We start from the raw sequence: 27784 nt of genomic DNA on the forward strand, positions 1-27784 counted from the left end.
AGAGGCGCCGTCCCTGAAGTTTGTTGTGGTGCGCGGCGTCCCGGAGGCCTGCGGCTGGGGGACCGGGTCGCGGTGCCGCCATGGCGGTGCGACAGGCGCTGGGCCGGGGCCTACAGCTGGGTCGAGCGCTACTGCTGCGTTTCACGGCCAAGCCTGGCCCGGCCTATGGCTGGGGACGGCCCGAGCGGCCGGGCCCCGCGGCGGGATGGGGCCGCGGAGAACGCCGGGGTCAGACCGCGGGACCCGGCGCGGAGCCGCGCAGGCTCGGGCTCGGGCTGCCCGACCGCTACCGCTTCTTCCGCCAGTCGGTGGTCGGGCTGGCGGCGCGGCTCCAGCGGCAGTTCGCGGTGCGGGCCCGGGGTGGCGCGGGCCCTTGCGGCCGGGCCGTGTTTCTGGCCTTCGGTCTGGGCCTGGGCCTCATCGAGGAGAAGCAGGCGGAGGGCCGGCGGGCGGCGTCGGCCTGTCAGGAGATCCAGGTGGGCGCCGGCCGGGGGCGGGGCTAATGTGGGGGGGCGGGGCGAGGGGCGGGGCTGGGATCACCTGCTGCCTGGGGCCGCGGTGGGTCGAGCTCTACCTCTGTCAGAGCTGGAAATTCGTTGGAAATGACCAGTGAAGGTTCATTTGCGGTGATACTGATCTCCTGATATGGAGCCAGCACCTCACATTTTGCCTTCCTCAAACAGCACCTTTTCGTCGTTATGCTGCTAATTGTAGCTCCCGCTGCACCAGGGCTAATGGCTCTGTGTTTAATTTTCTAAAATGTAATGACAGTTAAATCATAGCACTTCTGTTCCTGAGGTAGCTGTCATCCTCAGTTTATGGATGGGGAAAAGTACTCAGAGAGGTGGAGTAACTTGCTCAAAGGCACACAGCTAATAGAGGCCAGTACCCAAAGTCTGACTCTTCAAGGCCTGTGCCTTCAACCTAAGCCTCCACAGTTTAGCCAAGTTAGTGACATAGCTGAAGCCAAAGTAAAAACTATGAACAGCGGTAGAAAACAGGACCTAACAGTTTTTAGTTAACCTGTGTAAATTTATCAGGAGCCACTGAATATGGGGTGGGGGTGGGGGTGGGAGTTGAGCTTTTCAAATGCTTAAAATAGCTCAGAGATCTGTGTTTCTGTTCAACCAAAATCTGTATTAGGCATCTGCAGAGAGACAGAACCAACAGCATGTGTTTATAAACAGATTTGTTTTAAGGAGTTGTCTCTGCAATTCCGGAGGCTGGCAAACCCAGAATCTGTGGGGTAGTTAGGTAGGCGGGAGACTCAGGAAGAGCCATTGTTGTGGTTCAAGTCTGAAGGCCATCCACTGGCCGAATTCCCATTTCTTCCAGGGGGGTTCAGTCTTCTTCCTGGGATTTGAAACCACTCACTGCGTTACTACAGTGCCTGCATTGTACAGCTTAGGGTGGAGGTCAGGGAAGGTAGTGTGACTTGCCCAGGGACACAGCTGGTCAAGGACTGGGCAATGTCTGCCGTGTTTTCTGGTTTCCAGCCCTTGTTCCAGTTCTCCTGACTCATCCATCACCAGAGTGTCTCATGTTTGAGCTCTGGCCAGTTTGGGTGACAGGTGATGTCTGACCTAGTCCCCAGCTGCTGTCCTTGTCAGCAGGAGATGTAGATGTGGAAAACAGTATGGCAGTTCCCAAACAATTACAAGTAGATTTCTCATTTGATTCAGCAATTCCTCTTCTGGGTATGTGCCCAAAAGAACTGAAAGCAGAGACTTGAGCAGATGTTTGTACACCCATGTTCACAGCAGCGTTGTTCACAATAGTCGGAAGACGGAAGCAGCCCACATATCCATGGATGGATGAATGGATAAACAAAGTGTGGTATCTAAATACAGTGGAGTATTATTCAGCCTTGAAAAGAAATTCTGACGCGTGGTAGAACATGCATGGAACTTGAGAACATTATGCTACGTGAAATAAGCCAATTACAAAAGGATAGGTGTTGGGATGCCTAGGAGTCTCTGTCGCTTAGGTGTTGGACTCTTCGTTTTCAGATTTTTTTTTAAGTAATCTCTACACCCAATGTGGGGCTCAGTCCTACAACCCCCGATATCAGGAGTCACATGCTCTACCGACGGAGCCAGCCAGACACCCCAAGAGTCCGACCTTTGTTTTTCTCTTAGAGAGAGAGAGTGCTTGTGGGGGAGAGGAGCAGAGAGAGAGAGGGGAAGGAAGGAAAGAGAAAGAAGGAAAGAGAGAAAAAAAACAAAGAAAAGAGAAAGAAAGGAAAGAAAGGGAAAGAAAGAAAAGAAAAAGAATCTTAAGCAGTCTCCACACTCAGCACGGAGCCCGACGTGGGGCTCCATCCCACGACCCTCGGATCATGACGTAAGCCGAAATCAAGACTCACATGCTCAACCGACTTCCACCCAGGCGCCCCTCCCCCCCCACCCCCCAACAAGATCCGGGTGTCAGGTCTTGATCTCAGGGTCGTGAGTTCAAGCCCCTGGTTGGGTATGAAGCCTACTTTAAAAAACACACACAACAACAGGACAGATATTGTATGATTCCACTCATATGAAATACTTAGTCAATTCACAGAGACAGAAAGTGGAATGGTGGCTACCAGGGACTGGAGGGAGGAGGGGATGGGAAGTTAATGTTGAGTGTATATAGAGCTTCAGTTTTGCCAGATGAAGAGAGTCATGGGGATGGATGGTGGTGATGGTGGCACAACCAGGTGAATGTGCTTAGTGCCATGGAACTGTACGTTTAAAAATGATTTAAATAGTAAATAGTCATAGCAGCATTATTCACAGTAGCAAAATATTAAAAACAACCCGCACATCCTTCGGCAGGTGAATTGTTAAACTCTGGTACAGCCGTACGGTGAACATTAAGCAATAACCAGGCATCAGCTATTGATACAGGTAACAACCTCAAGGATATTATGCCTAGTGAAAAAGGTCCCAAAGGGGTATATACTGTGTGACTCCATTTATATAACATTCCTTTTTTTTTTTTTTTTTTAGTGTTTTTATTTATTTTTGAGACAGAGACAGAACATGAGCAGGGGAGGGGCAGAGGGGCAGAGAGAGAGAGAGACAGAATTGGAAGCAGGCTCCAGGCTCCAAGCTGTCAGCACAGAGTCCATCGCGGGGCTTGAACTCACGGACCGTGAGATCATGACCTGAGCTGAAGCCGGACGCTCAACCGACTGAGCCACCCAGGTGCCCCAAGTCAATAATTCTTTAAACTTCACCTGTTCATAAAACTTGCATAGAGCTGCACACTCACGAATGAATGCAGGTTTTAAAAGATGCATTCACGTTCCAGTTTTGATATTGTATCACTGCTTTATAAGATGTCACCATGAGAGGCAACTGAAGGGACAGAGGACACTTTGTAGTTTTTGGGGGGTTTTTTTGTAACTTCTTGTGAGTCTCATTCTTAAAGCCATGGTTGATAAAAGATTACAGGGGCGCCTGGGTGGCGCAGTCGGTTAAGCGTCCGACTTCAGCCAGGTCACGATCTCGCGGTCCATGAGTTCGAGCCCCGCATCGGGCTCTGGGCTGATGGCTCAGAGCCTGGAGCCTGTTTCCGATTCTGTGTCTCCCTCTCTCTCTGCCCCTCCCCTGTTCATGCTCTGTCTCTCTCTGTCCCAAAAATAAATAAACGTTGAAAAAAAAAAATTAAAAAAAAAAAAAAAAAAGATTACAGAACATCGGTTCTGCTCTATGGAGTTTAGAAACCAGTTGGCACAGTGAGATCGTCTTTCTTTTCTATGTTTCTTCTTCCCTTCTTTCCTTCCTTCCTTTCTTCCTTAAGTTAAAAGTTATCATGAATTAGCTTATAGATACGAAGCGTTGTAGGAATCCTCCAGAAGGACAGGTTGCTGCAGGCTAGATGTCCAGGCTGGTTATCGAAGAGGGAGGAGCTCCAGTTGGGACTTGATGGATGAGTCGGGCTAAATAAGGTGGAACAACACAATGGAATCAGGTCCAGAGAGAGGCATATGAAAGGCGCTTGTGGGCAGATGAGTCCTGTGAAAGTTTTCACAAATAGGAAGCACCCAGCCAAGGTGCTGAGTAAGCTGTTAGGTGTTTGAACAGAAGAGTGATGTGTGAATGTGAAACTGGTAACCAGAGGGTTAATGGGACTAATAAACACAACAGCAACCTTTTACCCAGACCTTTTCCACTTGCCTTTATTATTTTTTCAATGTTTATTTATTTTTGGGACAGAGAGAGACAGAGCATGAACGGGGGAGGGGCAGAGAGAGAGGGAGACACAGAATCGGAAACAGGCTCCAGGCTCTGAGCCATCAGCCCAGAGCCTGACGCGGGGCTCGAACTCACGGACCGCGAGATCGTGACCTGGCTGAAGTCGGACGCTTAACCGACTGCGCCACCCAGGCGCCCCACCTTTATTATTTTTAAATGTTTATTTGCTTTGAGTGAGAGCACGCTTACAGGGGAGGGACAGAGGGAGAGAGAGAATCCCAAGCAGGCTCTGTGCTGTCACCACAGAGCCTGACATGGGGCTCGATCCCACGAACTGTGAGATCATGACCTGAGCCAAAATCAAGAGTTGGATGCTCACCCGACTGAGCCACCCAGGCGCCCCTCCTCTGGTCTTTAAATATCCCTGACTCTCTTCCTCTGGATAGCTGGATTTGAGGCTTGGGTTCTCGTCTCAGACTCAGGTGGCCTCTTGAAAAAACCCTTTCCTTGCTGCACATTCACTGTCTCAGTGACTGATTTTGCTGTGAGCCAACGGGAGCTCTCTGCCTGTGGTTCCTCAGCCCCCAGCCGGTTCTGGGAGCGTGGTGACCAGTCCAAGCGACTGCCTAGGCTCTTTGTCCTAGGGACTGTCCCCAGAGCCCAACCCCAACTGGGCACTGCCAGCCTTGGGGACCCAATTTAACTTTTGCAGCGAGGAAATGGTTTTCGGCTTCGGGTGGACAAGCCTCTTGGTGAGTACTTGACATGCAAGGGCACGTGAGCGCATTTCCTCTTCCCATTGGGTGCCTCCAAACAGGGGGCTTTGGTGTGGATCTCTGCGCCCCCTTGTCTGAAAGTTGACTAGGAAGCTGTTTGGGTCAGACAACGAAGCCTTGGCTTTGGGGCAGGAACCAGTGCTCCCAGAGGCACTCAGTGCTTCATTTGGTTTGTTTGTTGCTGCAGCTTTTGGTATCTTTGGACAAAACCAGCCGTATTCTGATCGGAAAATGGAAAGTGAATTTGATCCCCGAATGCAGCCCTTTGGTCTGTATTCTCCAAAATTGGGCAGTTCTTGCTTTGCAACACTGCTTTCCCACAGTATTCATTAGACTGGAGAAAAATGACCAATCAGTGGATCCATAAATTATGATATATTTGGAAACTGGGCCTTTAAGATTTTGTTTGCATCTTTTTTTTAATGTTTACTTATTTATTTTAAGGGGGTGGGAGGAGAGAGAGAGAAAGAGACAGACAGACAGACAGAGAGAATATCCCAAGCAGGCTCCATGCTCAGCTCAGAGCTCGACCGTGAGATCATGACCTGAGCCAAAATCAAGAGTCGGACACTCAACTGACTGAGCCACCCAGGCGGCCCAGATTTTGTTTGCATCCTGCTTGTGTATCTGTATGTGTGTCCATGTGTGTTGTAAATGTGAGATTTTTTTCTCTACCTGTGGATGGTGCTACTAAAATTAATTTGACAAAGAGGTCAATGTAGTTGGTTTAAAGGCAAGTGCTTGTAAGAATTAGGCATTCCAAAACTGAGAAAAACACTTTTAAGTTCATGTGAGTTGGGAAAATGTTCAATATTAAAGCTAATTCAGGGTTGTTGGTTTAATTAAAATGGACGTGTTTTTAAAGTTTCCAGTAGTAGACGTAGGAGGTACAACTGTTGTTTGTTCTGCCTGTGTTTACTGCAAGTCAATAGGTTCATGTTATAAAGTGTTTTGGTAATCTAAACATAATCACTGAGAACTAACATGGGTTTCTTTTTGGCTTCTATTAAGGGAAACAATTCTGTATGCAAGGGAATTGAGACTGGTTATTTAAAGAAGGAAAACTTAGGACAAAACCTGATTTTAAGAAGTTGTAGAAGATTTGTGAGAAGGAAATCTTTGGAAAGGAATTTTGTGCACGGTCGGGACTAAGATTATGGAGATGAGTGCATAAAGAAGTTTTTTAGGGAGTGGTCGACACCTGGGGAAGAGAAGGCTGGTTGAGAGAACAGGATCAGGCAGAGGTTGAGCAGTGACACAACCTCAACAGAAGCCTCAGCTGACTCTCTGAGGAGTTTCCAGAAGTTGGGTTCCTCTTTAGAACCAGCCTAAACTGGGGCAGAGGGCTGGACTTTCATACACTTGTACTGAATGGCCATTAGATGAGACCGCCTGGGAAGAGGGCATGGCCTGGACAAGGCAGGTGTCTTCAGTCAACGCCCTCGCTCGTGAGCCCTGAGAGCTAAGAACCATTAGCAGCATGCCCACCCGCTGAGGGTTCTTCATTCCTGATGGGGGTTCTGGTCAGCACATCCCAGCACAAGGACTCAGCTCCATGCAGCACCCTGGATGGCCCCGTCGCAGTAAGTGTATGTCAACATGGGCAGTGACAGGGAGGGACAAAGGAGGGACTACATACCATTTTTCAAAAATTCGCCTTGTTGGAATGAATGAGTTTTGCTATCAGAAGTACATCAATATAAGATTAGAATTTGGTTTTCCTGTTACAAACGACAGTTTTCTGGGGCGTCTGGGTGGCTCAGTTCGTTGAGCATCCAACGTGGGCTCAGGTCATGATCTCATGGTTTGAGCCCCACGTCGGGCTTTGCACTGACAGATCAGCACCTGCTTCAGAGTCTCAGGTCCCCCTCTCTCTCTGCCCCTCCCCCACTCGAGAGTTCATGCACTCTCTCCCTCTCTCTCAAACATAAATACTGGGGTGCCTGGGTGGCTCAGGTGGTTACAGTTACACGTCTGACTCTGGATTTTAGCTCAGTCATGATCTCACAGTTGGAGAGTTCAAGCCCCACACTGGGAGCCTGTTTGGGATTCTCTGTCCCCCTCTCTCTCTGTCCTTCCCCCGCTCGTGCTCACGCTCTATCAAATAAATAAACTTAAAAAAAAAAATAGTAAGTAAAGCCTTCTGATATTTCTGACCAACTTCCCAAGATTCAACTTCTAAATGAAATCTTTTTTTTTTTTTTTTTTTTACTAATTAGGCTTGTTTATTTGGTATGTCAAATTACATGGGAAGCACTGTCAAATAAGTGAGGATAAACCTTAGATTGTATGAGTGGATGCTATAACTCTTCCAGAAACTGTATAAAATTCCTAAGGTTTTGATATGTCCTGGGGTAATGTCATCATTTGTAATTCCAATTATTGACCAATTATTGAATTATTGGTCACAGAAAAACCATGGCCATTTTTTTAGTTTTCTGTCATTTATAGTTATTGTTTTACTCTGATGCTATTACAGATGGGTTTCAGCTTAAGGAGATTCATGGGAAGGACTTTTGACAAATACGGGTCTCTCGTACCAGTAAGATGATAAAGCCAAACTGAGTAAGAACTTCTGGAACTAACAGGAAAACCATTCAAACAGAGCAAGAATTAGTAACATGGGACTGAATGAATTGAGGAAGATAATTGCTCTTGATTGAAACGCTGCTGGTTCTCTAATGTTTGCTCCTCCAGATTTAAGGAAAGTGTTTTTCTCTTAAGCTATTATGACTTGCAGAAATTTGGTAGAATAATCCCTTTGTAAACAAACATGATACATTTATCTTTTTCTCCCCACCCGATCCCTCCAGATTCGGAAACTCTCAGTGAGTATTCTTATATTTTCATGGCAATGTATGTATTTGTATACGTTCAGTAAGAATCTGTTCTTAGGACAGGACACATTTGGAGACATTGGTTATATTATCAGGGCTTTGACCGGACTGTCATATTTGAGGGAGACGTGCATTGACTCAGATATGAGCAGACAGCTTTAAGGAACTAAGGCTGACGTTTTGGAGCCAATGAAGTGCCTTGGAAAAATCAGCCTTGTCATTTTCTGGCAGGTGCAGGAACCTCAGGATATTTTAGGGACCTCAAGAAGAGAGGAACTTACCCAAATCTATAGGTATTGCAGACAGAGTCTGATGGCAAGTAATTGGCTTGGCTTCTTAGCCCTGAGAGGCTATTAAAAGTTCAGTCTGAAATTCTTTGAGAAGTTCCAGCAAAGCAGATTTAAAAAAAAAAAAAAAGGCAAACTCTATATGGCTAGTCACTCTTGCAGCGCTCATGGAAATAATTAGGCTAACGTTGTTAAAGCTGGAGTCTTAATTTGGTTATCCTTGGTGGAAGTGGGGGTGATTTTAGGAAAAAAAATCAGACCTTTGTGGACGTTAGATTAACTGTGTTTGGATGTTTGTTGTTTGCCTCTTAAACTGGGCTGGATTGTGAATTCTGATTTCCTCCAGTGTCTGGTTATGATTCTCCAAACTAAGGTTTCCAATTTTCTCCTTTTCCCATTCCCTAACACTGCCCTTTCTCCTGAAGCCCTGCAAACTGCACACTTGAGGTAGACTTCAGGCAGTTTAGGATTATTAGAGCCGTGTTGGAACCCAAGGAGGTAGCCGGTGGCCACGGCCCAGGACACCAGAAATCAGACTGTTTGATTGCCCAGGGGGAACAATCGGGCAGATCCGGCCGCCGGGCTGGCAGCCCGTACAAAGCCTCCAAAACCCTTTGGGACGGCATTAGTAGCAGACACAGACTTGCCCAAACACTACCCTCGGATTCCTCTGAAGACCGAAGGAGAGCTGCCCGTCCACAGCTCCCGAGAACCACCCAGTGGCAGCTGCCTGCCAGGGTCCTTGCACGACAGAGAGTGATCTCTGAGATCAGAAGCCTCTGAGATTGTGCCGGGAGCTCAACCGGCAAGGTGTGCCAGCTGCAGAATTTAGAAGTTTTGGCCTCTTAACTAACAAGTGTTCTGTGTTGGGCCGTCTCTGTTTGCAGCGAAGGTACAGAGTTTGAGAAAACGTTCTTCCGAATAACGGGAGAGAAAGGTAGGTGGCCTGAGCCCAGGATGAGCAGTAAAACCCAGTTTGGTTGTGCTTTTATTAGCTCTTGATCCTGTCGGTGAAGACCTTGCCTGGCTCTGCCTCTCCCCCACTCCCCCGACTTCCCTTTACTTGAGCTTTATTAGGCACCTTGGCTCATCGCGCCTGTTTTGTTCCTCACAGGCAATTTTCACCCAGAAAAACAAGCTGCTCCCGGACCCACTGGACACCCGATGCTGGCAGGGCTTCCGGCTGGAGGAGTATGTGATAGGACAGCCCATTGGCAAGGGTTGCAGCGCAGCTGTGTACGAAGCCACCGTGCCTGTGCTGCCCCAGAGCCTGGAGGTGGCAAGGAGCATCGGGCTTCCTGGCAGAGGCCCAGATACCGCTCCCCAGGAAGAGGAGCCGGCTTCCCGGGCCCCTGGCTTTCCCTTAGCCATCAAGATGATGTGGAACATCTCGGTGAGGAGGGGGCCTTTCGCCTTTGGGTTGGGCGTTTCTCAAAACGCCAGTCTTGGTGGACCCAATAGTGCCCTTTACCGGGAAGTAGACGGGCGGAGTCTCCACAGTACAGGCGCCTCAAATTGTGACAGTCGGCGAATCACCTGGGGATCGGGTTAAAAGGCAGATTCTGGTCAGCTGGTCTGGGGTCGGGGCTGAGATGCTGCCTTTCTCACAAGGTCCCTGGTGATGCCCGTGCTTCTGGTCTGTGCACCACACACGGGCGGCAAGGGCCTGAGCACCTGGGTTCTCATTTGTCAGTGCTGGTCCATTAGCTGGATTCAGGTGCGCAGTTTACCGCCACCCTCCCTCTTTCCCCTGACCTGCCTCACTCGAGAGGAGAGGCCACACGCCTGTCCTCCAGACTCCCCCTTTAGCCTCACCTCCAGATCACAGGCTTGCTTGTCACCTCCCTGCCCTCAACTCTGGAAGGACGCAAAGCTTTGGGAAATTGAGTTGTTTCCCTCCACAAAAACAGATTTCTGTCTAATTTCTTTCCCTTTTCACTATATAGATGGGTTTAGAAAATTAATTAAGACCTCATGTTCTTTCTCCTTCCCAGAGCATCCGTCCAAGCCTAAGAATGGGACACAGCTCATGCTGGACATTAAAGAATGCAGTTTCTTTCTTTCTTTTTTAAAGATTTTATTTTCAAGTAATCTTCACATCCAACGTGGGGCTTGAATTCAACAACCCCGAGATCCAGAGTTGCACGCTCCACTGACTGAGCCAGCCACGTGCCCCATGAACGCAGTTTCTTGTTTTGATCTGGGGGATGAAGGTTATTAGACTATTGCCCTTCCCAGCTGGCTAATAGCTAACAAGTAGCCAAGTGCTTGGCCTGGGAAACATCCAGTGTTGGCATCAAACCTCCACTGATGGGCATGGCACCTACTGTGCTCACAAAAGCTAAAAGACTTAATTCCTGTAGGGTTCCTAACAGTTTCCACAGGGCGTGAGTGCCATTCATAATGAAACGAGGAAATAGGGTGTTTTTCCTCGAGTTTGGCTCTTTCTACTGGAGGGATGGGGAGGGCTGTCCTGTGATTCAGCACCACTTTATCCAGGGCGAGTTTGTCCAGCTCTGTCTGTCTGCTGAAGGCAGCCTGCCAGGGGGAGTCTTCGTGTTCCAGTGGCCAGTTTTGAGGCTGGTGGGGACTGGAGGCATTGATGGCAGTGAGAAAGATCCCTGACCGTGACCATCTTGCCATCCCTTCCTGCCCTGGGCACCTGAGCTGCCCGGAGATTGAGGTGGGGTGTGGCAGCCCCCTGGGAGGTGGTGGGGGACAGTATCTCTTCCCTCTCAGGAGAGACTAGGCTTGGCTTGCCCCTATCTTGAATGTCAAAACCAATTCTAGAGGCACCGAGCTGGCTCGGTTGTGGAGCATGTGACTCTTGATCTTGGAGTTGTGTGTTCAAGCCCCACGTTGGGTATAGAGATTACTTTAAGATTTTTTTAAAAAAATTCTAGGCAGTAGCTGTCTGGTCCAGATTACAAGGAAGACTCGGACTTGCTCTGGTCCACGTAACCCTGAATTCATGATTGTGTTCCAGGCAGGCTCTTCCAGTGAAGCCATCTTGAACACAATGAGCCAGGAGCTAGTCCCAGCTAGTCGAGTGGCCTTGGCCGGGGAGTACGGAGCAGTCACTTACAGGTACGCACCCCTCTGCCCACCGGACTGGTTGTGAGTTCCGCAAGAGCAGAATCCTCCCCTGTGTCCTCCGTGTGGCGTCATGTCGATCATAAATGCTCACTGAATGATGCGGCGAATGATGGGTTTGTAGTTGCTGGATAATTTCACTTGGAGAGGATTGCAGATCATCTGACCCCAACTGAAGATCTCCCAGAGAAGGCCATCCAAAAATGCCGAATTCAGAATGTTGGAAAGTTGATCTGATTGCTCTTAAGCAATGCCCAGGTGGAATGCCGCCTCCCTGTCGCTGAACTCCATCCCCAGCAGAGGTAGCACTCATTCCACTAACAGCGGCAATGCCAAGAGATTAAAAGGTGGGGGGCTTGGTCCCCAAGAGTTCTGTGTGTGACAGAGGAGCCGGACAAGGTGGGAGCAGAGGCCGGGGAGGTAAGCGCTACCTACGGCCGTGTGTGCTCAGGCGCTGGGGGAGCGCGAACGGATGGGCCTCTTGAAGCGACCATCAGTGCTGCCTTTGGAAGGATGAGGAGGCACCACCTGGGCAGGAGGGAAGGCAGAGAGGCCTTCTCCACAGAGAGAAGGGGTAGACGACAGCCCATGCTTCTCGTGCTTTGTAAGCGCCAGGTGTGCGGTGGTGAGGCTCGACGCTGAGCGGGTGACAGAGACACGTGTGGTCACTTCACGATTGTGGACCGCCAGCAGGGGCTGCGTTTGGCAACTTACTGGAGGGTTAGTTTCTAGACCCAGTGCTGTCAGAAACGGGAAGGTAGACGCAAGGACTTGAGAAGACGCATGGAAAGCCCCTTCTATGGTTTGGAAGGCTCCCCATGACTGGGGGTTCTTAGTATCGTCCTCCTCTCCTTAGTCCTTCGTAGGGAAAAGTGGGTGTCTGCATGTCTGCTGCTTTCTGAGGGGTACAGCTGTCTTCAGGCGGCTTTCTGTGTTCACCTCAGCCTGCTGACATGCTGTCGGGTAGCTCATGTGAGCACCAATGCCTCTGTGGTGGAGGGGCCGCCCAGACCTCCCATCTGAAGTGGTCCTTGTCTCTCACCAGTCCCTTACCCTGCTTTAATTTGTCTTCACGGCATTTATCCCCATTTGACCTTAAATCACAGATGTCTGTCTATTCTCTCTCCCGCTGTCCTAGAAGCTCTTGAGGGCAGGGCTTTTGTTTTGTTTGCTGTGTACCCTTGCAGCTCAGTAAATGTCCACTGGATGATTCCATGGATATGGCATCAGTGACTCAGGAGACATTAGTGACTCAGGAGAAACGGTCTCAGTCCCTGAGAGCACTTCTGTTTCTACCTAGCCTCTGCTCATCTAGGGACCTCAGGCTCAGACCTTTGTGATCTGCTCCTCCCACTTCTCCCCCCCGACGCTTACACTCTGTGCTCCACCATATTGAATCCATAAGGCCCGCCTCCAAATGCACCGCACTCCTTGCCTGTCTTCCTACGTTGCAGTTAGCTGTACTTGGGCTGCCCTCCCCACAGCCTCCTGTCCCACTCCAGGTCTCCACACACACATACCTTACACGGACACGCTCATCCCCAGGCTCCCATGGCAACCGAGCCGAGCTTTCCCACTGTGGCACAGACGACCCCCTGAACTGTGATCCTCCTGATTCTATTACTAGCTCCGGTGCCCCAAGGCTAGGAGCACTTTAACTCCCTTGATTGCACGCAGGGGTGCACTCAGATGGACTGGAGAGCGAGAGCAGTAGGAGGCCACCTGTGGACTGGCTCTACAAAGCTCGGGAACTGAGGCGGATCTTCGGATGGGGGTGGCCATCTTGCTCCCTCAGTGTTGTCTTTGTGTTTTGGGGTTTCTCCTCCACTCTGAACTCTCACCCGGTGTCCTTCTTTCTTCCCCTATAGCTCTTCTGTTCCTGTGTGCCTTTGATCACATGGGTGACTTTTGGCCGGCACCTTCCACCGTCAGTTCCATTGCTGACTGCTAGATTACCGCCATGTTTTTTCATTAATGTTCCTCCAAGAGAGAATCTAACCAGCCCCCTTCCCTTTTCCCACCAACCGTTTGGGTCTCCGATGTGACTGCAGGCTCCTTGCTCTTAGGTCAGGTGCCCACCCAGTCAGTAGTGCCTGAGGGGTGGGGCTGATACATAGCAGGCCGACTCACACCATCCAGAACATGGCCACTGTGCACCAGCAGGCCTGTGGGTGTGGGGATCCCAGAGGAGGAGATCTGGGCAGGCAAGTGATGGCTGTACTACAACCTGCATCTGTGCCGATTCATTTATTCAACCGAGGTTTATTGAGCTCATACTCCATGTTAAGGGTTAGAACTTGGCAATCATAGGGGCGTCTGGGTGGCTCAGTCAGTTGAGCATCTGACTCTGGCTCAGGTCATGATCTCGCAGTTCACGAGTTGGAGGCCTGCATCGGGCTGTGTGCTGACAGCTCAGAGTCTTGAGCCTGCTTTGGATTCTGTGTCTCCTTCTCTCTCTGAAATAAACATTGAAAAAAAAAAAAAAAAAAACAACACCTTGCGATCATAGAGATTCTGGGTCCTTTGTAAGTATTAACAACCTTACAAGGTGTGTTACTACCCTATTCCCTTTGGCAGTTGAGACTGAGCGCAGAGAAGTAACCTGACCAAGGGCTTACAGTGGCCGACCTGGAACTCAAACCAGAGTCAGATTCCAGAGTCTCTTGACCACTGTATTCTGCAGCATGGGATGGATGGATGGACAGATGGATGGGCCAGCGGAGTCCTCAAATGTGATTAGTCATCTTTATGGGTTTGTTTTTTCACTCTAACACTAGGCTCTGCACCTGACACAAAGCAGATCTGTACTAAGTGTTTGATTAAAATGGGTGATTAAATGTCAGTATTTATCGTGGTATAATTATCTTTCCGTTGGTCTCATTTGGCTGAACTAGAAAGTCCAAGGGAAGTCCCAAGCAACTGGCCCCTCACCCCAACATCATCCGGGTCTTCCGTGCCTTCACCTCTTCTGTACCACTGCTGCCAGGGGCCCTGGTCGACTACCCTGATGTGCTGCCGCCACGTCTTCACCCCGAAGGCCTGGGCCACGGGCGGACGCTCTTCCTCGTTATGAAGAAGTAAGTAGGAGGCGGCCCCTGGCCCTGTGCACCTGCAGCCCCCGGGGTGGCAGGGAGGAGGCACCTCGTCCTTCTGTAGGGCAAGGCCACGGTGAGGGCAGACTGCCCTAGAGAGCAGCGTCCCTTTAGGATGATTTTTCATGAAAATAGAACTTCGTCTTCACTTAGAACATAGTTTTCACCTAGTGTTTTTAGTACATTTGATTCTTGCTCCTTCTCTACGGCTTGCCCTACCAGTTGTGTGTGTCTTGTTTAACACAGAAAGTCCTCTCTCCTTGCTCTCTGTACCTACTGGCATTGCTGTAATGGACATTTTAAGTAAAGAGTGTCTGCTCCATTACTTTCATCACATGGGGCCCGAGCTCTCACTTCCTAATTCAGGGTAATGGGTGGGAACAGAAAGGATACTTGAGGGAGAAAAGATTAAGAAACTCCACAATGAGGAAGCATCGTCATCCTAATCGTAAGTAAGATGCTGGGGACCAATGATGTGTGATAGCCAGAGGCCCTGTCACCCTCTCCACCAGCTACCCCTGCACCCTGCGCCAGTACCTTCGTATGAACACCCCGAGCCCCCGCCTCGCCACCGTGATGATCCTGCAGCTCCTGGAGGGGGTGGATCATCTGGTTCAACAGGGCGTCGCGCACAGAGACTTGAAATCTGACAACATTCTCGTGGAGCTGGACGCAGGTGGGTCCCTGCCCTACCTCACAGCCATCCGGGGCGCACCAGACTCACGTCTGCAAACATTTAAGGACCCTTCAGGTCCTTTTTGACTTTGTATGTTCTGTTACACGTTGTCTTAATTTCACTCCGTGCACAAGAGGGGAGCAATCTCTCCTTCAAAATGGAGGCCTTTGTTCTCTTTGTACGGCTTGTGGAATGATTCCTTTCTGTGGCCCACTTACAGAACACAAGACTCGGTGGCAGAAGTTCTCTTAAAGTAAAAGAGAGGTAGACTGCAGCTCAGTAGAAAAAAGCATTTTCAGACAGTGAGAGCTGTCCAGAGATAAGCCCAGTGCCCCTGGGGATCCCGAGTTCCCCACGCTGGAGGCACTGAAGTAGAGGCTAGATGGCCCCTTACCTGGGCTGTTTTAAAGGAGATTTGTATGTCTGCTAAGCTTTGAACTAGATTGAAAATAAGAGGCAATTAAATTGCTAGAGGAACTAGGTTTTTAAAGGAAGTCTGCGTGAATACTTTTACAGACAACTAAATCCTAATGGACCGGTTTCTTGGGTTTGGATTTGGGGTTTCAAGTTCAGATCAGATTCTTGGGCTGGTAAGAGCTCTTAGAGATCATCTGAGCCCAGCACCATCTGCTGAGTAAACCATGAGCAGCTCCTTCAGTCCTGGGCTAGCTCCGATTACTTGCTTAGATTGAGCCAAGCTTTTATTCAGTTCTTTGTTTGGGGGCTTTGATTTCCTGGAGGCATTTCCGTGCCCACTTAGCTGGCCCTCCCATTGAGCTCTCTGGGGACAGGGTAGCCATCCAGGCCTGGCCAGCCTGCGCTCCTGGACCAACATGGAGTCCTTGTAAACCTCTCTCACCCATGTCTTGATGGTGGCCGTGGTAGGGATCATAGGAAGGCCTCTCGGAGGGGCCAGTCACTTACCTCTGCCTGTCCCTTCCCCAGATGGCTGCCCCTGGTTGGTGATCACAGATTTTGGTTGCTGCCTGGCTGATGAGCGCATTGGCCTGCAGCTGCCTTTCACCAGCTGGTATGTGGACCGGGGCGGAAACGGCTGCCTGATGGCTCCTGAGGTGAGTCCCGCCGAGCAGGTCTTGTGCCATCAGCAAACATACTTCTCCACCGTGCTTCCACTGAGAGGACAAGACTGACTTCCTCATTATTTACTCAACACCTCCATCTTTTCTGACCCTTAATTTGGCACAAGTCCCCTGCAACCTGAGTAGATTCTCGTGGGTCCTAGCCACAGCTCAAATTCTGGGTTCTTGGGACAGAGTTCCGATCAGCCCAGGAGTCGGATGCCGTGCCGGAACGTGAATGCGTTCTAGGTGCCAGCAGCGTGAAGCTCACTCATTGCTTTCCTAACAGGTGTCCACAGCCTGCCCGGGCCCCAGAGCAGTGATTGACTACGGCAAAGCCGATGCCTGGGCAGTGGGTGCACTCGCCTACGAAATCTTCGGGCTCTCTAATCCCTTTTACGGCCAGGGCAGGGCCCACCTTGAAAGCCGCAGTTACCAGGAGGCTCAGCTGCCCGCACTGCCCAAGTCGGTGCCTCTAGAAGCAAGACGGTTGGTGAGGTCACTGCTCCAGCGAGAGGCCAGCAAGGTGAGGCTGTCCCCAGGTCTTGCAGGAGTTGTGTGAAAGTTCATGTTCCAGAGTAAAGACCAGGTTTGGGCAAGACTAGAGTCACCGATAGCTCCTCTGTCCTAACCAAGTTTGTACAGGAGAACACACTTTAGTATAAATAGGAGTAGCCACCAGCTTACAGTTCCAGCAACGCAACTTGTCTTGGCTTCAGTGGCTTCAGTTACTTAGAGGGAAGAAGATGCATTTTTAAGAAGTGTTTAACAGAGTTGTAGCTTCTAGGAACAGCCGACATCTAATGAAACCGAGGTGAGGCCTCGCCCAAGAGCAGATCTGGACCTGCCCAGGCCCAGGCCAGGCGGCATGCCTAGGGAAGAGCACAGAGGCAGACACGGTTCAAACCCCTGTCCTCCCGCCTCCCTGCCACCGCACAGCATGTGCTCAGTGCCACCAGTTACTAAGTGAGGAGAGGTCTAAGGCGGCTCGTGGCCCTTCCTTGACGGGAAGACTATTTCCACGACACGTGTGGCCTGTGGCACCTTTGTGCACCTGGAAAAGCCTGCAGCATGGAGGGCGAGCAGCCAGCGTGTGTCAGGGGAGCGAAGGGTGTTGTGGGAAGGAGAGACATAGGGGTGGACAAGAATTTGGGGCCGGAGAAGGGGAGACCCTGAAATGAGGATTCATTAACGGATCGGGTCTGGGGCCACATGCTTTGCCAGCCACATGTTCTAAGCTTCCGCTTCCCTGCCTGTTGCAGAGACCGTCTGCCCGAGTGGCTGCTAATGTGCTTCATTTAAGCCTCTGGGGGGAACACACCCTGGCCCTGAAGAATCTGAAACTAGACAAGATGGTCGGCTGGCTCCTCCAACAGTCCGCTGCCACTTTACTGGCCAACAGGCTCACGGAGAAGAGCTGCGTGGAGACAAAGATGAAGATGTTGTTTCTGGCCAACCTGGAGTATGAAACGCTGTGCCAGGCAGCCCTGCTCCTCTGCTCCTGGAGAGCAGCCCCATAAGGGCCCTGCTGTAGCTGAATTACTAAAAGAACTTAGCAGCATCCGTGTGGTGATGGTCTGTGAATGGGCAGAGCTCCCAGGAGTGAGGGCGGGAGCAGAACAGATGGCGTAGGGAGGGCTGGTCAGCCCCGGAGAAGGCCTCTGGTTTGGCAAATGGAAGGAACAGCTAGCTCACGTCAAAGTTCAGTCCGTAGCTACTAACTCACCCTAGCCGTGCCATCCTAGGTGCCTCACGTAACCTGTGTGGTCTGACGTTCTCACGGGCAGCGTCCAGGAGCTGGCAAACGGACTGTCTCGTAGCGCAGAAGCAGTCTTAAATAGTAAATACACCGAAATTTGAATTTCACGGGTAACTAATATTTTAATTTTTTCCAACTATTTGAAAACCCGAAAAACAGGCAGCAGGCCAGACTGGCCCACAAGTCAGAGTTTGCCAACCCCTGGTCTAGATGAATTCAAAAGGCCTAATTCTAAAAAGACACCCTGATTAATCACAAGGCCCCTTGTGTGTAAATGCTAATAGAAGGTGAGAAGACCGGAGCACACAGCCAGAGGCATGCATTCTCTGCAGCAAATGAGGAGGAGTGAGGTGTTACCTGCTGACCAAAAGCCCTCACAGACCCCTGCGAAGCCGGTGGCTGAGCTGGTCTGTTAGGTCTGGAGGTGAGGCTGAGTGAGGCCCAGACGTGTGCCTCCCCCCTCACCTTCCAGAGGGCCCAGCAAGGCCGTGCCTGTTGGTAGCAGAGCATGACTCCAGGAAGGGACTGCGGCTTGTTTGAAAGTGGCAGCCATGAATCAGCCTGTGTGCTTCCTGAGCTAAGGCAGACATCTGCCCGGGTCGGTATATTCGGGTGTCAGAATGAAAACATCCAGTGAGGCCTGAGAAGTAGGAAGCCTCTGCACGTCAGTCAAGCATTCTGGAAAGCTCTGGGGCGTGTCTGCGGAAGCATTTCCACTGAGCTCCTCCAGCTACTAAATCGAGTCAGGTGGAGCTAGAAGTAATGAAGAAATGGAAGTTAACCGTGTAGTGTTTTATTGCTAATCTGCCTTTTGACCAGCATTTCTTATAGAAATCGTGAAGAATTAAATGCACGTTTTCAACTGCAGAAGACGTTATTTGCTTTGAATTGAATACGTGGCTTTCAGAGTGATCTTTACACCATAATAAAAACAATGAGGAAGGGATTTCACGCGATTTTACACCTGCTTTTTAGGACTACAGCTACTGCCTAAAGCAAGGTGAACGTATGTTTTAGTTCCTTTCAAAGAAGCAATTCTGTAATTCTATTAAGCACTGTTACCCCAATTTCCCCACCGGCCTCAGTGCGTTATTAACCTTCTCTTCTCCCCCGAGAAGTGAGGAAGTGTCGTGATTTCACACTTAAGGAAAATACGGTTGGCGACACTTAGAGGCCACTTACTATTTTGTGTCTCGTGGCTGAACAGCATCCCCACCACAGCAAAGCACACGGGAGCCACATCAAGTTGGAGGGCAAGGTTTCTTTTTATCTTAGAAATGAGAGTGACCACACATGGAAAATACCACTTAGCATTAGGTGGAAAAACTCAACATAAAAATCATCCCCCAACCCCCACCCCCCTGGTACTCAGTGCTGCGTCTCCCACTGAGGTGAGACTCTGCCACTGTCCCACAGCTTAAAAAAACAAACAAGTGAAACACACACACCACCATAAAGACAACCCAACCCTATGTAACCCCCATCTGCATGTTTTGAGGAGTCCCAGGGCTCGGCCGCCTCAGTCGGACTTCTCTTTCTCCTTCATGTGCAAGAAGACCGTGCTGAAGATAAAGAGCCCCAGCATCATGGAGAAGGCGCTGGCGTAGTACGGGTAGGCCGAGGGGATGAAGCGCTCGTACTGCGTGTGTTGGAGCGGCCTCACCGACACCTGCAACACGACAGAGGGGACAGGCCCCGGCCACTCAGCAGCCCAGGCGAGGCCCACTCCGGCCAAAAAGGGGACCGTGACTTTGGCTCACCTGAGTGGAAGAGTGCAAGTGCGTGTAGCCTAGCCGGTTGTAATCCACTTTAAACTGGAACACTCCATACACATCGGGCAACTTGAACTGGACGCTGTATTTGCCACCTGTGGGGGGAGCCGAGACCACCAGAGGGGTGTCTCCGTCAGCCTCACAAGAGCGAGCACCGCGGGACTGTCGTCCTGCCGCTGTCCCTCGTGAGAGCATTACTTGCCTTTCTTCTTCAAGAAGGTCCTCACGAAAGGATCGATGCGGACAAACTCTAGCTGGATGTCATCACCATCAAAGGGGACCCATCTGCCATTTGAGAGCTGCTCAATCACGATGCTGTACTCCTGAGACGACAGGCCGGTCGGCCGGGGGAGTCACCACCCTCGGAGCAGCACCGAGTCCCTCGTGGACCCGGCAGGAACCCCCGGGCGAGCCCCCACTCCCCAGCCCGCTAACGCCCCTCTCCGCCTCGGCCCTGGACCACCAACGTCTGCACCCAGACTGCCCCACTCGTGGACAGGCCGGGCACCGTCAGGGAGCCCTGCCGCCACCTTCGCTGCAGTCTCCACCCCTCTCCCCCCAACCAGCAGAACGCAGCAGCAGAGCCCTCCCGCTTCTACACCTCCACGACAAACCCACACCTCTTCACGCCTCTTTAGACACTGGCTTGTGCACCGAGCCCTCTGCACCTACACTTTCTTAGGAGTAAAGATGAATTTATTCGTCCTTATTTAGGCCACTAAATATTCAATAAACGCTTCTGAGCTAAAGCAACCTGGCCCAAACCACAGGGGTCCCTCCTGCTCCAAGATGCTCTTACCACTAGGTCGGTGACGGTGTAGGCGTTGGGTGGGGCGGTCTCACCCACCCGATGGTGGGACACGGGCCCCACACGGAGGACACCCTCCTCCTTGAACACCCAGCGGGAGAGGGCCACAGCTAGCTCGTAGTTGCCCGTCTGGGAATACCTGCAGAAGGGGCAAACAGGAGGCTAGGGGCCCAGAACCGACTTCTTTGCAGCGATGCCTGACAGTCACGATCCATGGAGACAAACTGCCTGAAACTAGCTTCTGCCTGGAGACCATACGTATCTAGGTATCCTGCTCCAAGGAACGGAGAAAAGAGATCAGGTGGTATTGCTGTGGGGTCACCTTCACAACAGACACACTCGCTGAAACATCTCCGGGTAAGCCGCTGCCACCTTGAAAAGTCTAGGGTACCAACACAGCAACGAAGTCTTCAACCCAAAGACACCTGGCCTCCGACGCTTCCAGCTGGAAGGCTCCTTCCTCCCCAGCACCAGACCACACGCCCCCGAGCCCGCCAGCACCCACCTCTGGGAGCCGGGCGCAGCCTTCTGCACCGCCGAGTTGAAGAAGGCGTCGCTGAAGAAGTCCAGGGAGCCGCTGAAGACGACCCGGGCGTTGTTCCTGGCCTGGAGCCCGGCAATGAGCAGGGTGTTCTTCCCCACCGCGTGGGGGTACTGGGAACAACAGAGGGCTGTCATCCAGGAGAGCCCGGGGAAAGGACAGGCAGCTGGGGCTCTGGGGCAAGAGGACAGCAGGCCGACATCAACCTGAGGGCGGCACGGGAGGCCCCGGCGCCTCTGCCCCTTCCTGCTCCCAGCAACCTCTCCTTCACCAGCCTCCGCCCCGTGTGCTCTCCTCTTACTCCTGCTCGTCTTCACGTAAAGGGCCTCGCCGCTGGGCCGGGGGCCCGGAGGCCTCAAGGCTGCAACGGCCCCTCACCTGGGTGATAGGTTTATCCGGGAAGAAGGAGTAAGACGTGGAGGAGCCCGTCAGGATGTCCAACACCAAAGGATTGTCAGGATCGGCCACCATCCTACAGAAGGAAAGGAGGACACCCCACAGGGACCCTGAGAACTGAGCTCAAGGACCTGGGTCCCGAAGGGTCACTTCTTCACAGGGACGAGTCCTGCTTTCTCAGCAGTCGCACGCCTGCTACGCCGCTAGCTCTCCTCTTGCTGCGACAACGAAGTCTGACTCTGAGTGTCCTAAATTAATCGCTCCCCTCTCCTCCAGGGATAGAACCCCCTAAACCATCAAGGGTGGGTTAGTTTCCCATCCTCCCCAGGTTTCTAGCGCCCTGGGCCTGCTCACTCACCCAACACCTCGAAAGAGGATGGGGTTCAGAGATGATCTCCCAACAATGGTTGGGGCCTTCAGCAGGTTCTCGGGGTCGGCCACAATGAGCGTGTGCTGCGGCAACAGAGGGAGATGGGGGTCAGGAAAAGGCGCCTCCACGCCAGGGACTCCCTTCCTACTCCCCCTCGGTTTCCAGGCTGAGCCCTGGTGGAAGGGCCCCAAACCTGGAAGGTAACGGGCCCGACTACCTGGCCAAGGTCTGAGATGTCGTAGTTGTGATGGTCAATGACGGCTGTTTTCTCCTCGTCGAACTCGATCCCACACTCACTACCCAGCTCTCGAAGAGGGTCACCTGCAAAGACCCAAGAAATGCCTGGTTTAACCCTTACAGGTGGGCCCTGGGCCAAGCAGTGTCGCTTCCCTGGCCTCCTGGTGACTCACCCTCTCCCAGTCACCCTTAGGCCCTGCCACTTCCCTAGGCCGTGCTCAGCCCCAACTGGACAGCTGGACAATAGCACGGTTTTCTGCCTCCAGGGGTCAGAACCTGAATCAGTAACATGGAGAACCACCTGGTCCTCTGCCCACAAATACACAAAACCCCCCATTGAGGCAAAGTCATAACCCCAGGCAGACTTGACCTGAATGAGCCTGGCTTCACGGGACTTCTCCTCCTCATCACCCCAGTCTGTCAACACTGGGAAAAACAAAATGAGACTGGCCGGGTGCTGACACCAACCAAAGCTGCGGGATACGCGTGCAGGCTCCAGAATACTGCTCTCTCCCTACTTCCACGTATGTTTGAAAATTTCCAAAATAGGGAACAACAACAAAAAAACAATCTGTCAAATTACTCTGGGTTCTGCCCAAGTAGCCAGCCCCATCTTTTCTTTCTGTAAGGGAAGGCCCACCAACACAAACAAAAACAAAGGGAAAAAACCAAACTGGGAAAAAACAGGGTTCCCAGCCCATAAAAGGCCCCACATCTCCCTGGTCCTGGTGACAGGAGGTGAATGGCTCTGTACTTCCCTCGCTCCCTGACCAGGCCCACCCAGTGAACACCAATCTGGCAACTTCCATTTGTAAAGCTTGCCAAGCTTCCTGGAGAAAGGCTGGAAAGCACCAGACCTTCGCAGGTCAGACTTACCAATGTCTGAGCTGGCAGCTACCAGGACACTGCCTCCACCGTCAATAAAGGTACTGATGGTCTCCACGTTGATGTTGCCTCCGAAATCTGAAAGAAGCACCAGACTCGGTGACCCAGGCGGCTCCTCTGACATTTGGGCGGGGGAGAGTGGCCCACAGACCAGCCACAGTCCATCCCAGAACAGCCCTCTGGAGGCCCAGAACGAGAGGGACATTTACCACAGATGCCCGTCTTCCCAAAGTGAAGATCCAACAGTAACAACTTGAATTCATAAACTTTTACCTTACAGAAGTATGGACGATATAGTCAAACACCTACCAATTATAGATGTCAAGTTACATACACTGAGTCACGTTCAAAATATATGTTTAGAAGTGCCGCGTTTTCTCAGCTACATTTCATGATACAACTTCATTCAAACTCCTCACCTGCACCTTTCACATGAGTATCTCTGTCTTCGCCAGAGTCACTTTGGGCTAACACAGTTTTCCAGAGCCCATCAATCTCACTTCTGTCTCAACTGTCTGAGACAGAGCGCCCCTGGGTCTGAGGATGACACGGTCACAAGTACTCATTCGCCAACACGCACGGTTTTTTCCTGTTAACCCTACAGATTTAGATCCATGAGAGACAGAACCAGTTTGTAGACTGCTTTTATTAAAGCGATCACCAAAAAGGCTCAACTTCCAACATTTGTACTTATGAGATGATCTTTGTTTTGTCAGTCAGTCCGGTCAGGTGACTATCACAAGCATCCAGAACTGGACCAAGAGTCTTCCCCAAAGTACACCCTGAGGTTCAACATAAAGTAATGGAGAGAATGCTCAGGAATTCATGTAGTGCATGCAGAGAAGGCAAAAAAGGGACAAAGGCGGGAGGGGGGAGCTATTATATAAAGGTCGGTCAGGGAAGACCTGGGCAAGTAGCATTTGAGGTGTGAGAGTGACCCAGGCAGCACGGGGGGCGTTAAGGATGACAGGTACGAGTTCCCCAAGGCAGGTGAGCCTGTCCCAGCAAGGAGCCCAGTGTGGCCGAGCCGGAGTAGGGAGGGGGGAGCAAAAGCACACGTGGCCAGGCTGAAGCAGGAGGGGCAGCTCACGGGGCTTTACAGGCCCCGTGAGGTTGGCCATAAAGAGGAGCTGCTGGAGGTTTTGAGCACGACCCCAACATGCCCTGATTTACAGTTTTAAAGAACAATTCTGGCAGCTGGGTGGAGAATCGGGTACAGGGGACTAGGGTGGAAGCACAGCAGTGGATCAGAAGGCCACTGTGATAATCGGGGCAGTGAGGAACGGGGGGGGGGGGGGGGGAGGGAGGGAAGAGAAAAAGGGAGGGGGGAAGAAGGGGCAAGGGAGGTGGGAGACAGGGTGGGCTGACACTCCTGAAGGCACAGTCAGCAGGGCCTGTGACAGGCCGGATATGGGGTGAGAGAGAGAGGGGTGCTAAGGACAACCCCAAGATCTCTGGCCCAAGCAACTGGAAGGATGGAAGGTCCATGTGCGGAGACTGGATAGGGAAGTCTGTCCATTACACACCCCTTAGGCAGTCGGAAATGAGTCCGTAATAGGACTTTGTGAAGATGCAACTGTGAGAACGGCCCTCTTTTCTGAGAGGTGATTTTGAGAGAAAGACAAAAAAGCAACTTCCCTCACCTTCAGGCACAGACAGAACATCTTGTATCTGGGGACTTTACCTACATCCAGAAAGCCATCACCCACCCACAGAGAGGCCTACAGAGAGGCCAGGCAGAGTCTTAGACAATTTCAAAAGCAGCTCCTGGTGGAATACGGTAGACAGTGGTTCCCAACCAGGGGCAATTCTGCCCTGAAGGGCCATGTCTGGAGATGCTGCTAAGCATCTGACAGTGCACAAGACAGCCCCCTACTACAAAGAATTATCCAGTCCAAAATGTCAAGAAGTGCTACCGTTGAGAAATCCTTCTAAAGAGGAAAGAACCCAGACTGTAAGACAGAGATACCTGGGCTTGAATCTAGGCAATTCTGCCTTCCTGAGCTCATGTGCCCATCTATAAAATAGAACCCTGTTTTTTCAGGATCATTCTTCCGTGACCATCACTGCATGTGACTTGAGAGCCTCCTAATCCCCGAGCTGGCGAGGAACCCAGGGATACACGGAGAAGGACGCCAGAGTTCTCACACCCGAGAGGACTAACGGAGATCACAGTACCACAGAAGGGCCCTCAGAGCCAGGGCCAAACTCTTACACTGAACCCCCCTGCCTCCACCAGCACACGTAAGCCTGTGGGGCTTACCCTGATGTGGGGCAGGGCTTTAAACAACACTAAATCTCAGAGAGACTTCTTGCCTTTCCAACGGTTTTCTAAGCTTGCTCCATCAAAGAGAATATCTTAGTTTGATACTGATCTTAACACTTCTTTAACATTTGCTAATTGCCTTTATAGTTCCTTCCACTGAAAGGTAAGGATCCTGGCTTTCCATTTTTAGTAGTGATATTGAGTTCACTACTAGCTTCCTTTTTAAATGATGTTACAGTCTGTTGTTTTTTTCTTTTTTTAAGGGATCAATCTAAAGAAAGCGTTAGGTAATTATTAACAGGTGATATGGAATACAGTAAAAATCAGGAAGGCGGTACGGAAATGACTAAGATTTGAGAAACACTGTTTAGGCTCTCTGACCTTCCCAAAGCGAGAGCCTAGCTCAGCCTCTCCCCCACCTGTCTGACCCACAGCTTCCTTCCTTCTCCTGACATCCCCATCCATCTGAGCACAACTTGTAGGCTGTCACAGGAACACCGAAATATCAGTTGGATAATCCAGTGATGATATGCATTCTGTTCCACAACCAGCCCTCCACTAGGCCCTGCACATACCCAGCCAGCCTCAAATACGGGGTATGGCTCATGTTCTTTTCCAACTCTGAAACTGAATCCTTCTGAATTCATAGAATCAACCATCAGGAGGCTTCTGTAGGCAAACTATATTAATAGCATGCCACTTCCCCTATCCACACAGGCCAACCCAGGCTGGGGGGGCTCTCCATCTTTCTATCAGGCCCTTTATAGGGAAACCCCTTCCCAGAGTAGCAGGGCCTGCTGTTCCATGGTCTGTGCAACACTTGACCCCACAACCCTCAGCTGTGTCTTTAAGAAAGGATGTTCCCTCCCGGGCCCAGGTTAGAAGTGAACATTTTCCTCCTCCCTGGCAGCAGCAGTGCCAGGGCTGCTGACCCATGCCATGACCCAGAAAATGCACAAGACCCAGAAGAAAGCGATCGATCGTGGGCCTTGAAGTCCAGTTCTGGGAGCGACGCGCAGCACTTACCTTCCACCGAAGGGGAGAAGATGATGAGATTGTCATAGAGGAACTCCCCGTACTTAATGAGGGACAGGCTGGGGTCATCTGCGGTCTTGAACGTGAGTTCAAAAGCCCTGTCTGGACGAGAAGAAAACAGGGCGCTGAGGCAGACGGCACGCCAGGGGAAACCACCACTGCAAGGGTCACGACCGCCCCCGCAAGCGAGAGGCCAGAGCTCGCAGCTCCCTCGTGGAAAACCAGTAGGAGGGAGGGTGGTCGCTGCCCTCGGGCTCGGGAGCCTTTCCAACCCGACTGTCCCCCACCACCCCCTCGGGTCCCGGTCTCACCCTTCAGGCTTCGGAAGAAAAGCGAGTGCGTCTCCCGCAGGTTGAGGTTGTCCAGCAGCACTAAGGTGCGGGGACCGCTAGCGCAGACCGGGCCAAGCAAGGGCAGCAGCAGCCACAGGAGAGACCAAGCGCGGGCCGCGGCGCCGGGCTCCATTTTGCGCTTCCTGCCGAGAACCCAGGCACCCGGGCACCGGAAGTGCCCCGTCTACGCTGCCCAATCGCAGTTCGTGGACTTAGAGTAACATCTGGAAACGATCCGGGTAGGCTGTGGCCGGGGGTTCCGAGCCGCTGCTGCGCGGGAGAAGAGCGGGTTAGCACCACCGGAAGTGCCCCGGTTGGAGGCGGACTCTCTGAATCCTATTGGCGGAAGGGGCGTGAGGTTCCGCCCCCCCAAAGGAAAAGGCTCAATCCTAGAAAGACAGCTCTGCGACCGCAGCCAATCAACAAGGCCGAGCTCCCTTAGGCTCCGCCCAGTCCGGACTCCCGCCGGGAGCCCAGATCCCGCCTCCTCATCAGGCGGGCTTGTCCCTTACGGGACCTGGAGAGGTTGTGGCCACTTGGAACCACCTCCTCGGTGCTCCCTGGCTGTGTCCTCACTGGCCCAGGACAGACTCGGGACTAGAAACCAGACCCCATCTCTATCTCCAGGGAGGAAAGGGTTGGAAAACTAAGATCAGGGCTAGGATACTTTGAATCTCCTGTCACTAATGGACCCAGCGGCCTGGGTGCGGGCCTGACCTACCAGGCCTGGTGGCCCATGCTGGAGGCAGCTGGATAGGCGGCGAACTGGCTTCCCGATGAAAACGCTGTAGCTGGGTTCATTTCTCAGCTCCGCCTCTCACTACCCCTGCTGCTGGGGCATTTCACTTCTCTCCGGGCTACTTTCCTAGGCTGGAAATAGAAATAATAGCGAGGCTCAGCCCTCCCACTTACCTGCGTGCCTTTGGAAAAGCTGAGCTCGTGGGAGCTCAGGGGCAGGCTTTGAAGCACTTCGTGCCGAGTGTGGCTCAGCCTCCCCTCAGTAATGCTAGCTTCTAAATTGATGGGGGGCACCTGGCTCACCTCAGCCCCACCACGGGTCTAAGTAAAAGCAGCTCCAAGGCTGGGTCCCAACCACAGTCCTGGGGCAAATAGCGATGGTGGAGACAGAAGGCAGCTGTTCTTTTCTGACCTTTCACACTTGCCCACCCAAAAGAATGTGGGGGCAAAAGTCAGAACCTCCCTCCCTCCATCTCCTTAACTGAATCTACCTCCTCTCCATCTCTGCTGGTTCCACTGAGAGTTAAGCCTCACCCCCACCCTGGGCGTCCCAGCCCAGCCCTCCTACCCTTCTGCATACAATGCCACATCCATTCACCTTGAACTCAGACCTGATGATGCCTGTAG

General features: G+C 51.8%; 2 protein-coding genes across 3 annotated transcripts; one reads left to right on the plus strand and one right to left on the minus strand.

Annotated features, from left to right (window-relative positions):
* Nucleotides 1–25292, plus strand: PINK1 (PTEN induced kinase 1). 2 transcript variants are annotated; one of them, XM_023258243.2, is made up of 8 exons: nucleotides 1–476; nucleotides 9193–9471; nucleotides 11065–11165; nucleotides 14066–14248; nucleotides 14776–14939; nucleotides 15885–16012; nucleotides 16308–16544; nucleotides 24831–25292. In XM_023258243.2, the coding sequence occupies exons 1-8, from the start codon at nucleotides 81–83 to the stop codon at nucleotides 24876–24878; spliced, it is 1536 nt and encodes a 511-aa protein (XP_023114011.1). In that variant the 5' UTR covers nucleotides 1–80; the 3' UTR covers nucleotides 24879–25292. The 2 variants fall into 2 exon arrangements, with proteins under 2 accessions (XP_023114011.1, XP_023114010.1); XM_023258242.2 differs by lacking the exon at nucleotides 24831–25292 and adding an exon at nucleotides 17281–18644 and having other exon boundaries at nucleotides 2–476.
* DDOST (dolichyl-diphosphooligosaccharide--protein glycosyltransferase non-catalytic subunit) lies at nucleotides 19024–26675 on the minus strand. The gene is made up of 11 exons (XM_003989628.5): nucleotides 26399–26675; nucleotides 26079–26189; nucleotides 22778–22864; nucleotides 21882–21985; nucleotides 21653–21747; nucleotides 21277–21370; nucleotides 20863–21011; nucleotides 20349–20496; nucleotides 19752–19872; nucleotides 19538–19644; nucleotides 19024–19446 (listed from the first exon to the last, which is right to left on the minus strand). Exons 1-11 carry the CDS (start codon nucleotides 26550–26552, stop codon nucleotides 19297–19299), a joined length of 1320 nt encoding a protein of 439 aa, XP_003989677.1. The 5' UTR covers nucleotides 26553–26675; the 3' UTR covers nucleotides 19024–19296.
* Nucleotides 26676–27784: the final 1109 nt, after the last annotated feature.

The sequence above is a fragment of the Felis catus genome, chromosome C1 (assembly GCF_018350175.1).
Source record: "Felis catus isolate Fca126 chromosome C1, F.catus_Fca126_mat1.0, whole genome shotgun sequence".
In the NCBI taxonomy this organism is placed as follows: Eukaryota; Metazoa; Chordata; class Mammalia; order Carnivora; family Felidae; genus Felis; species Felis catus.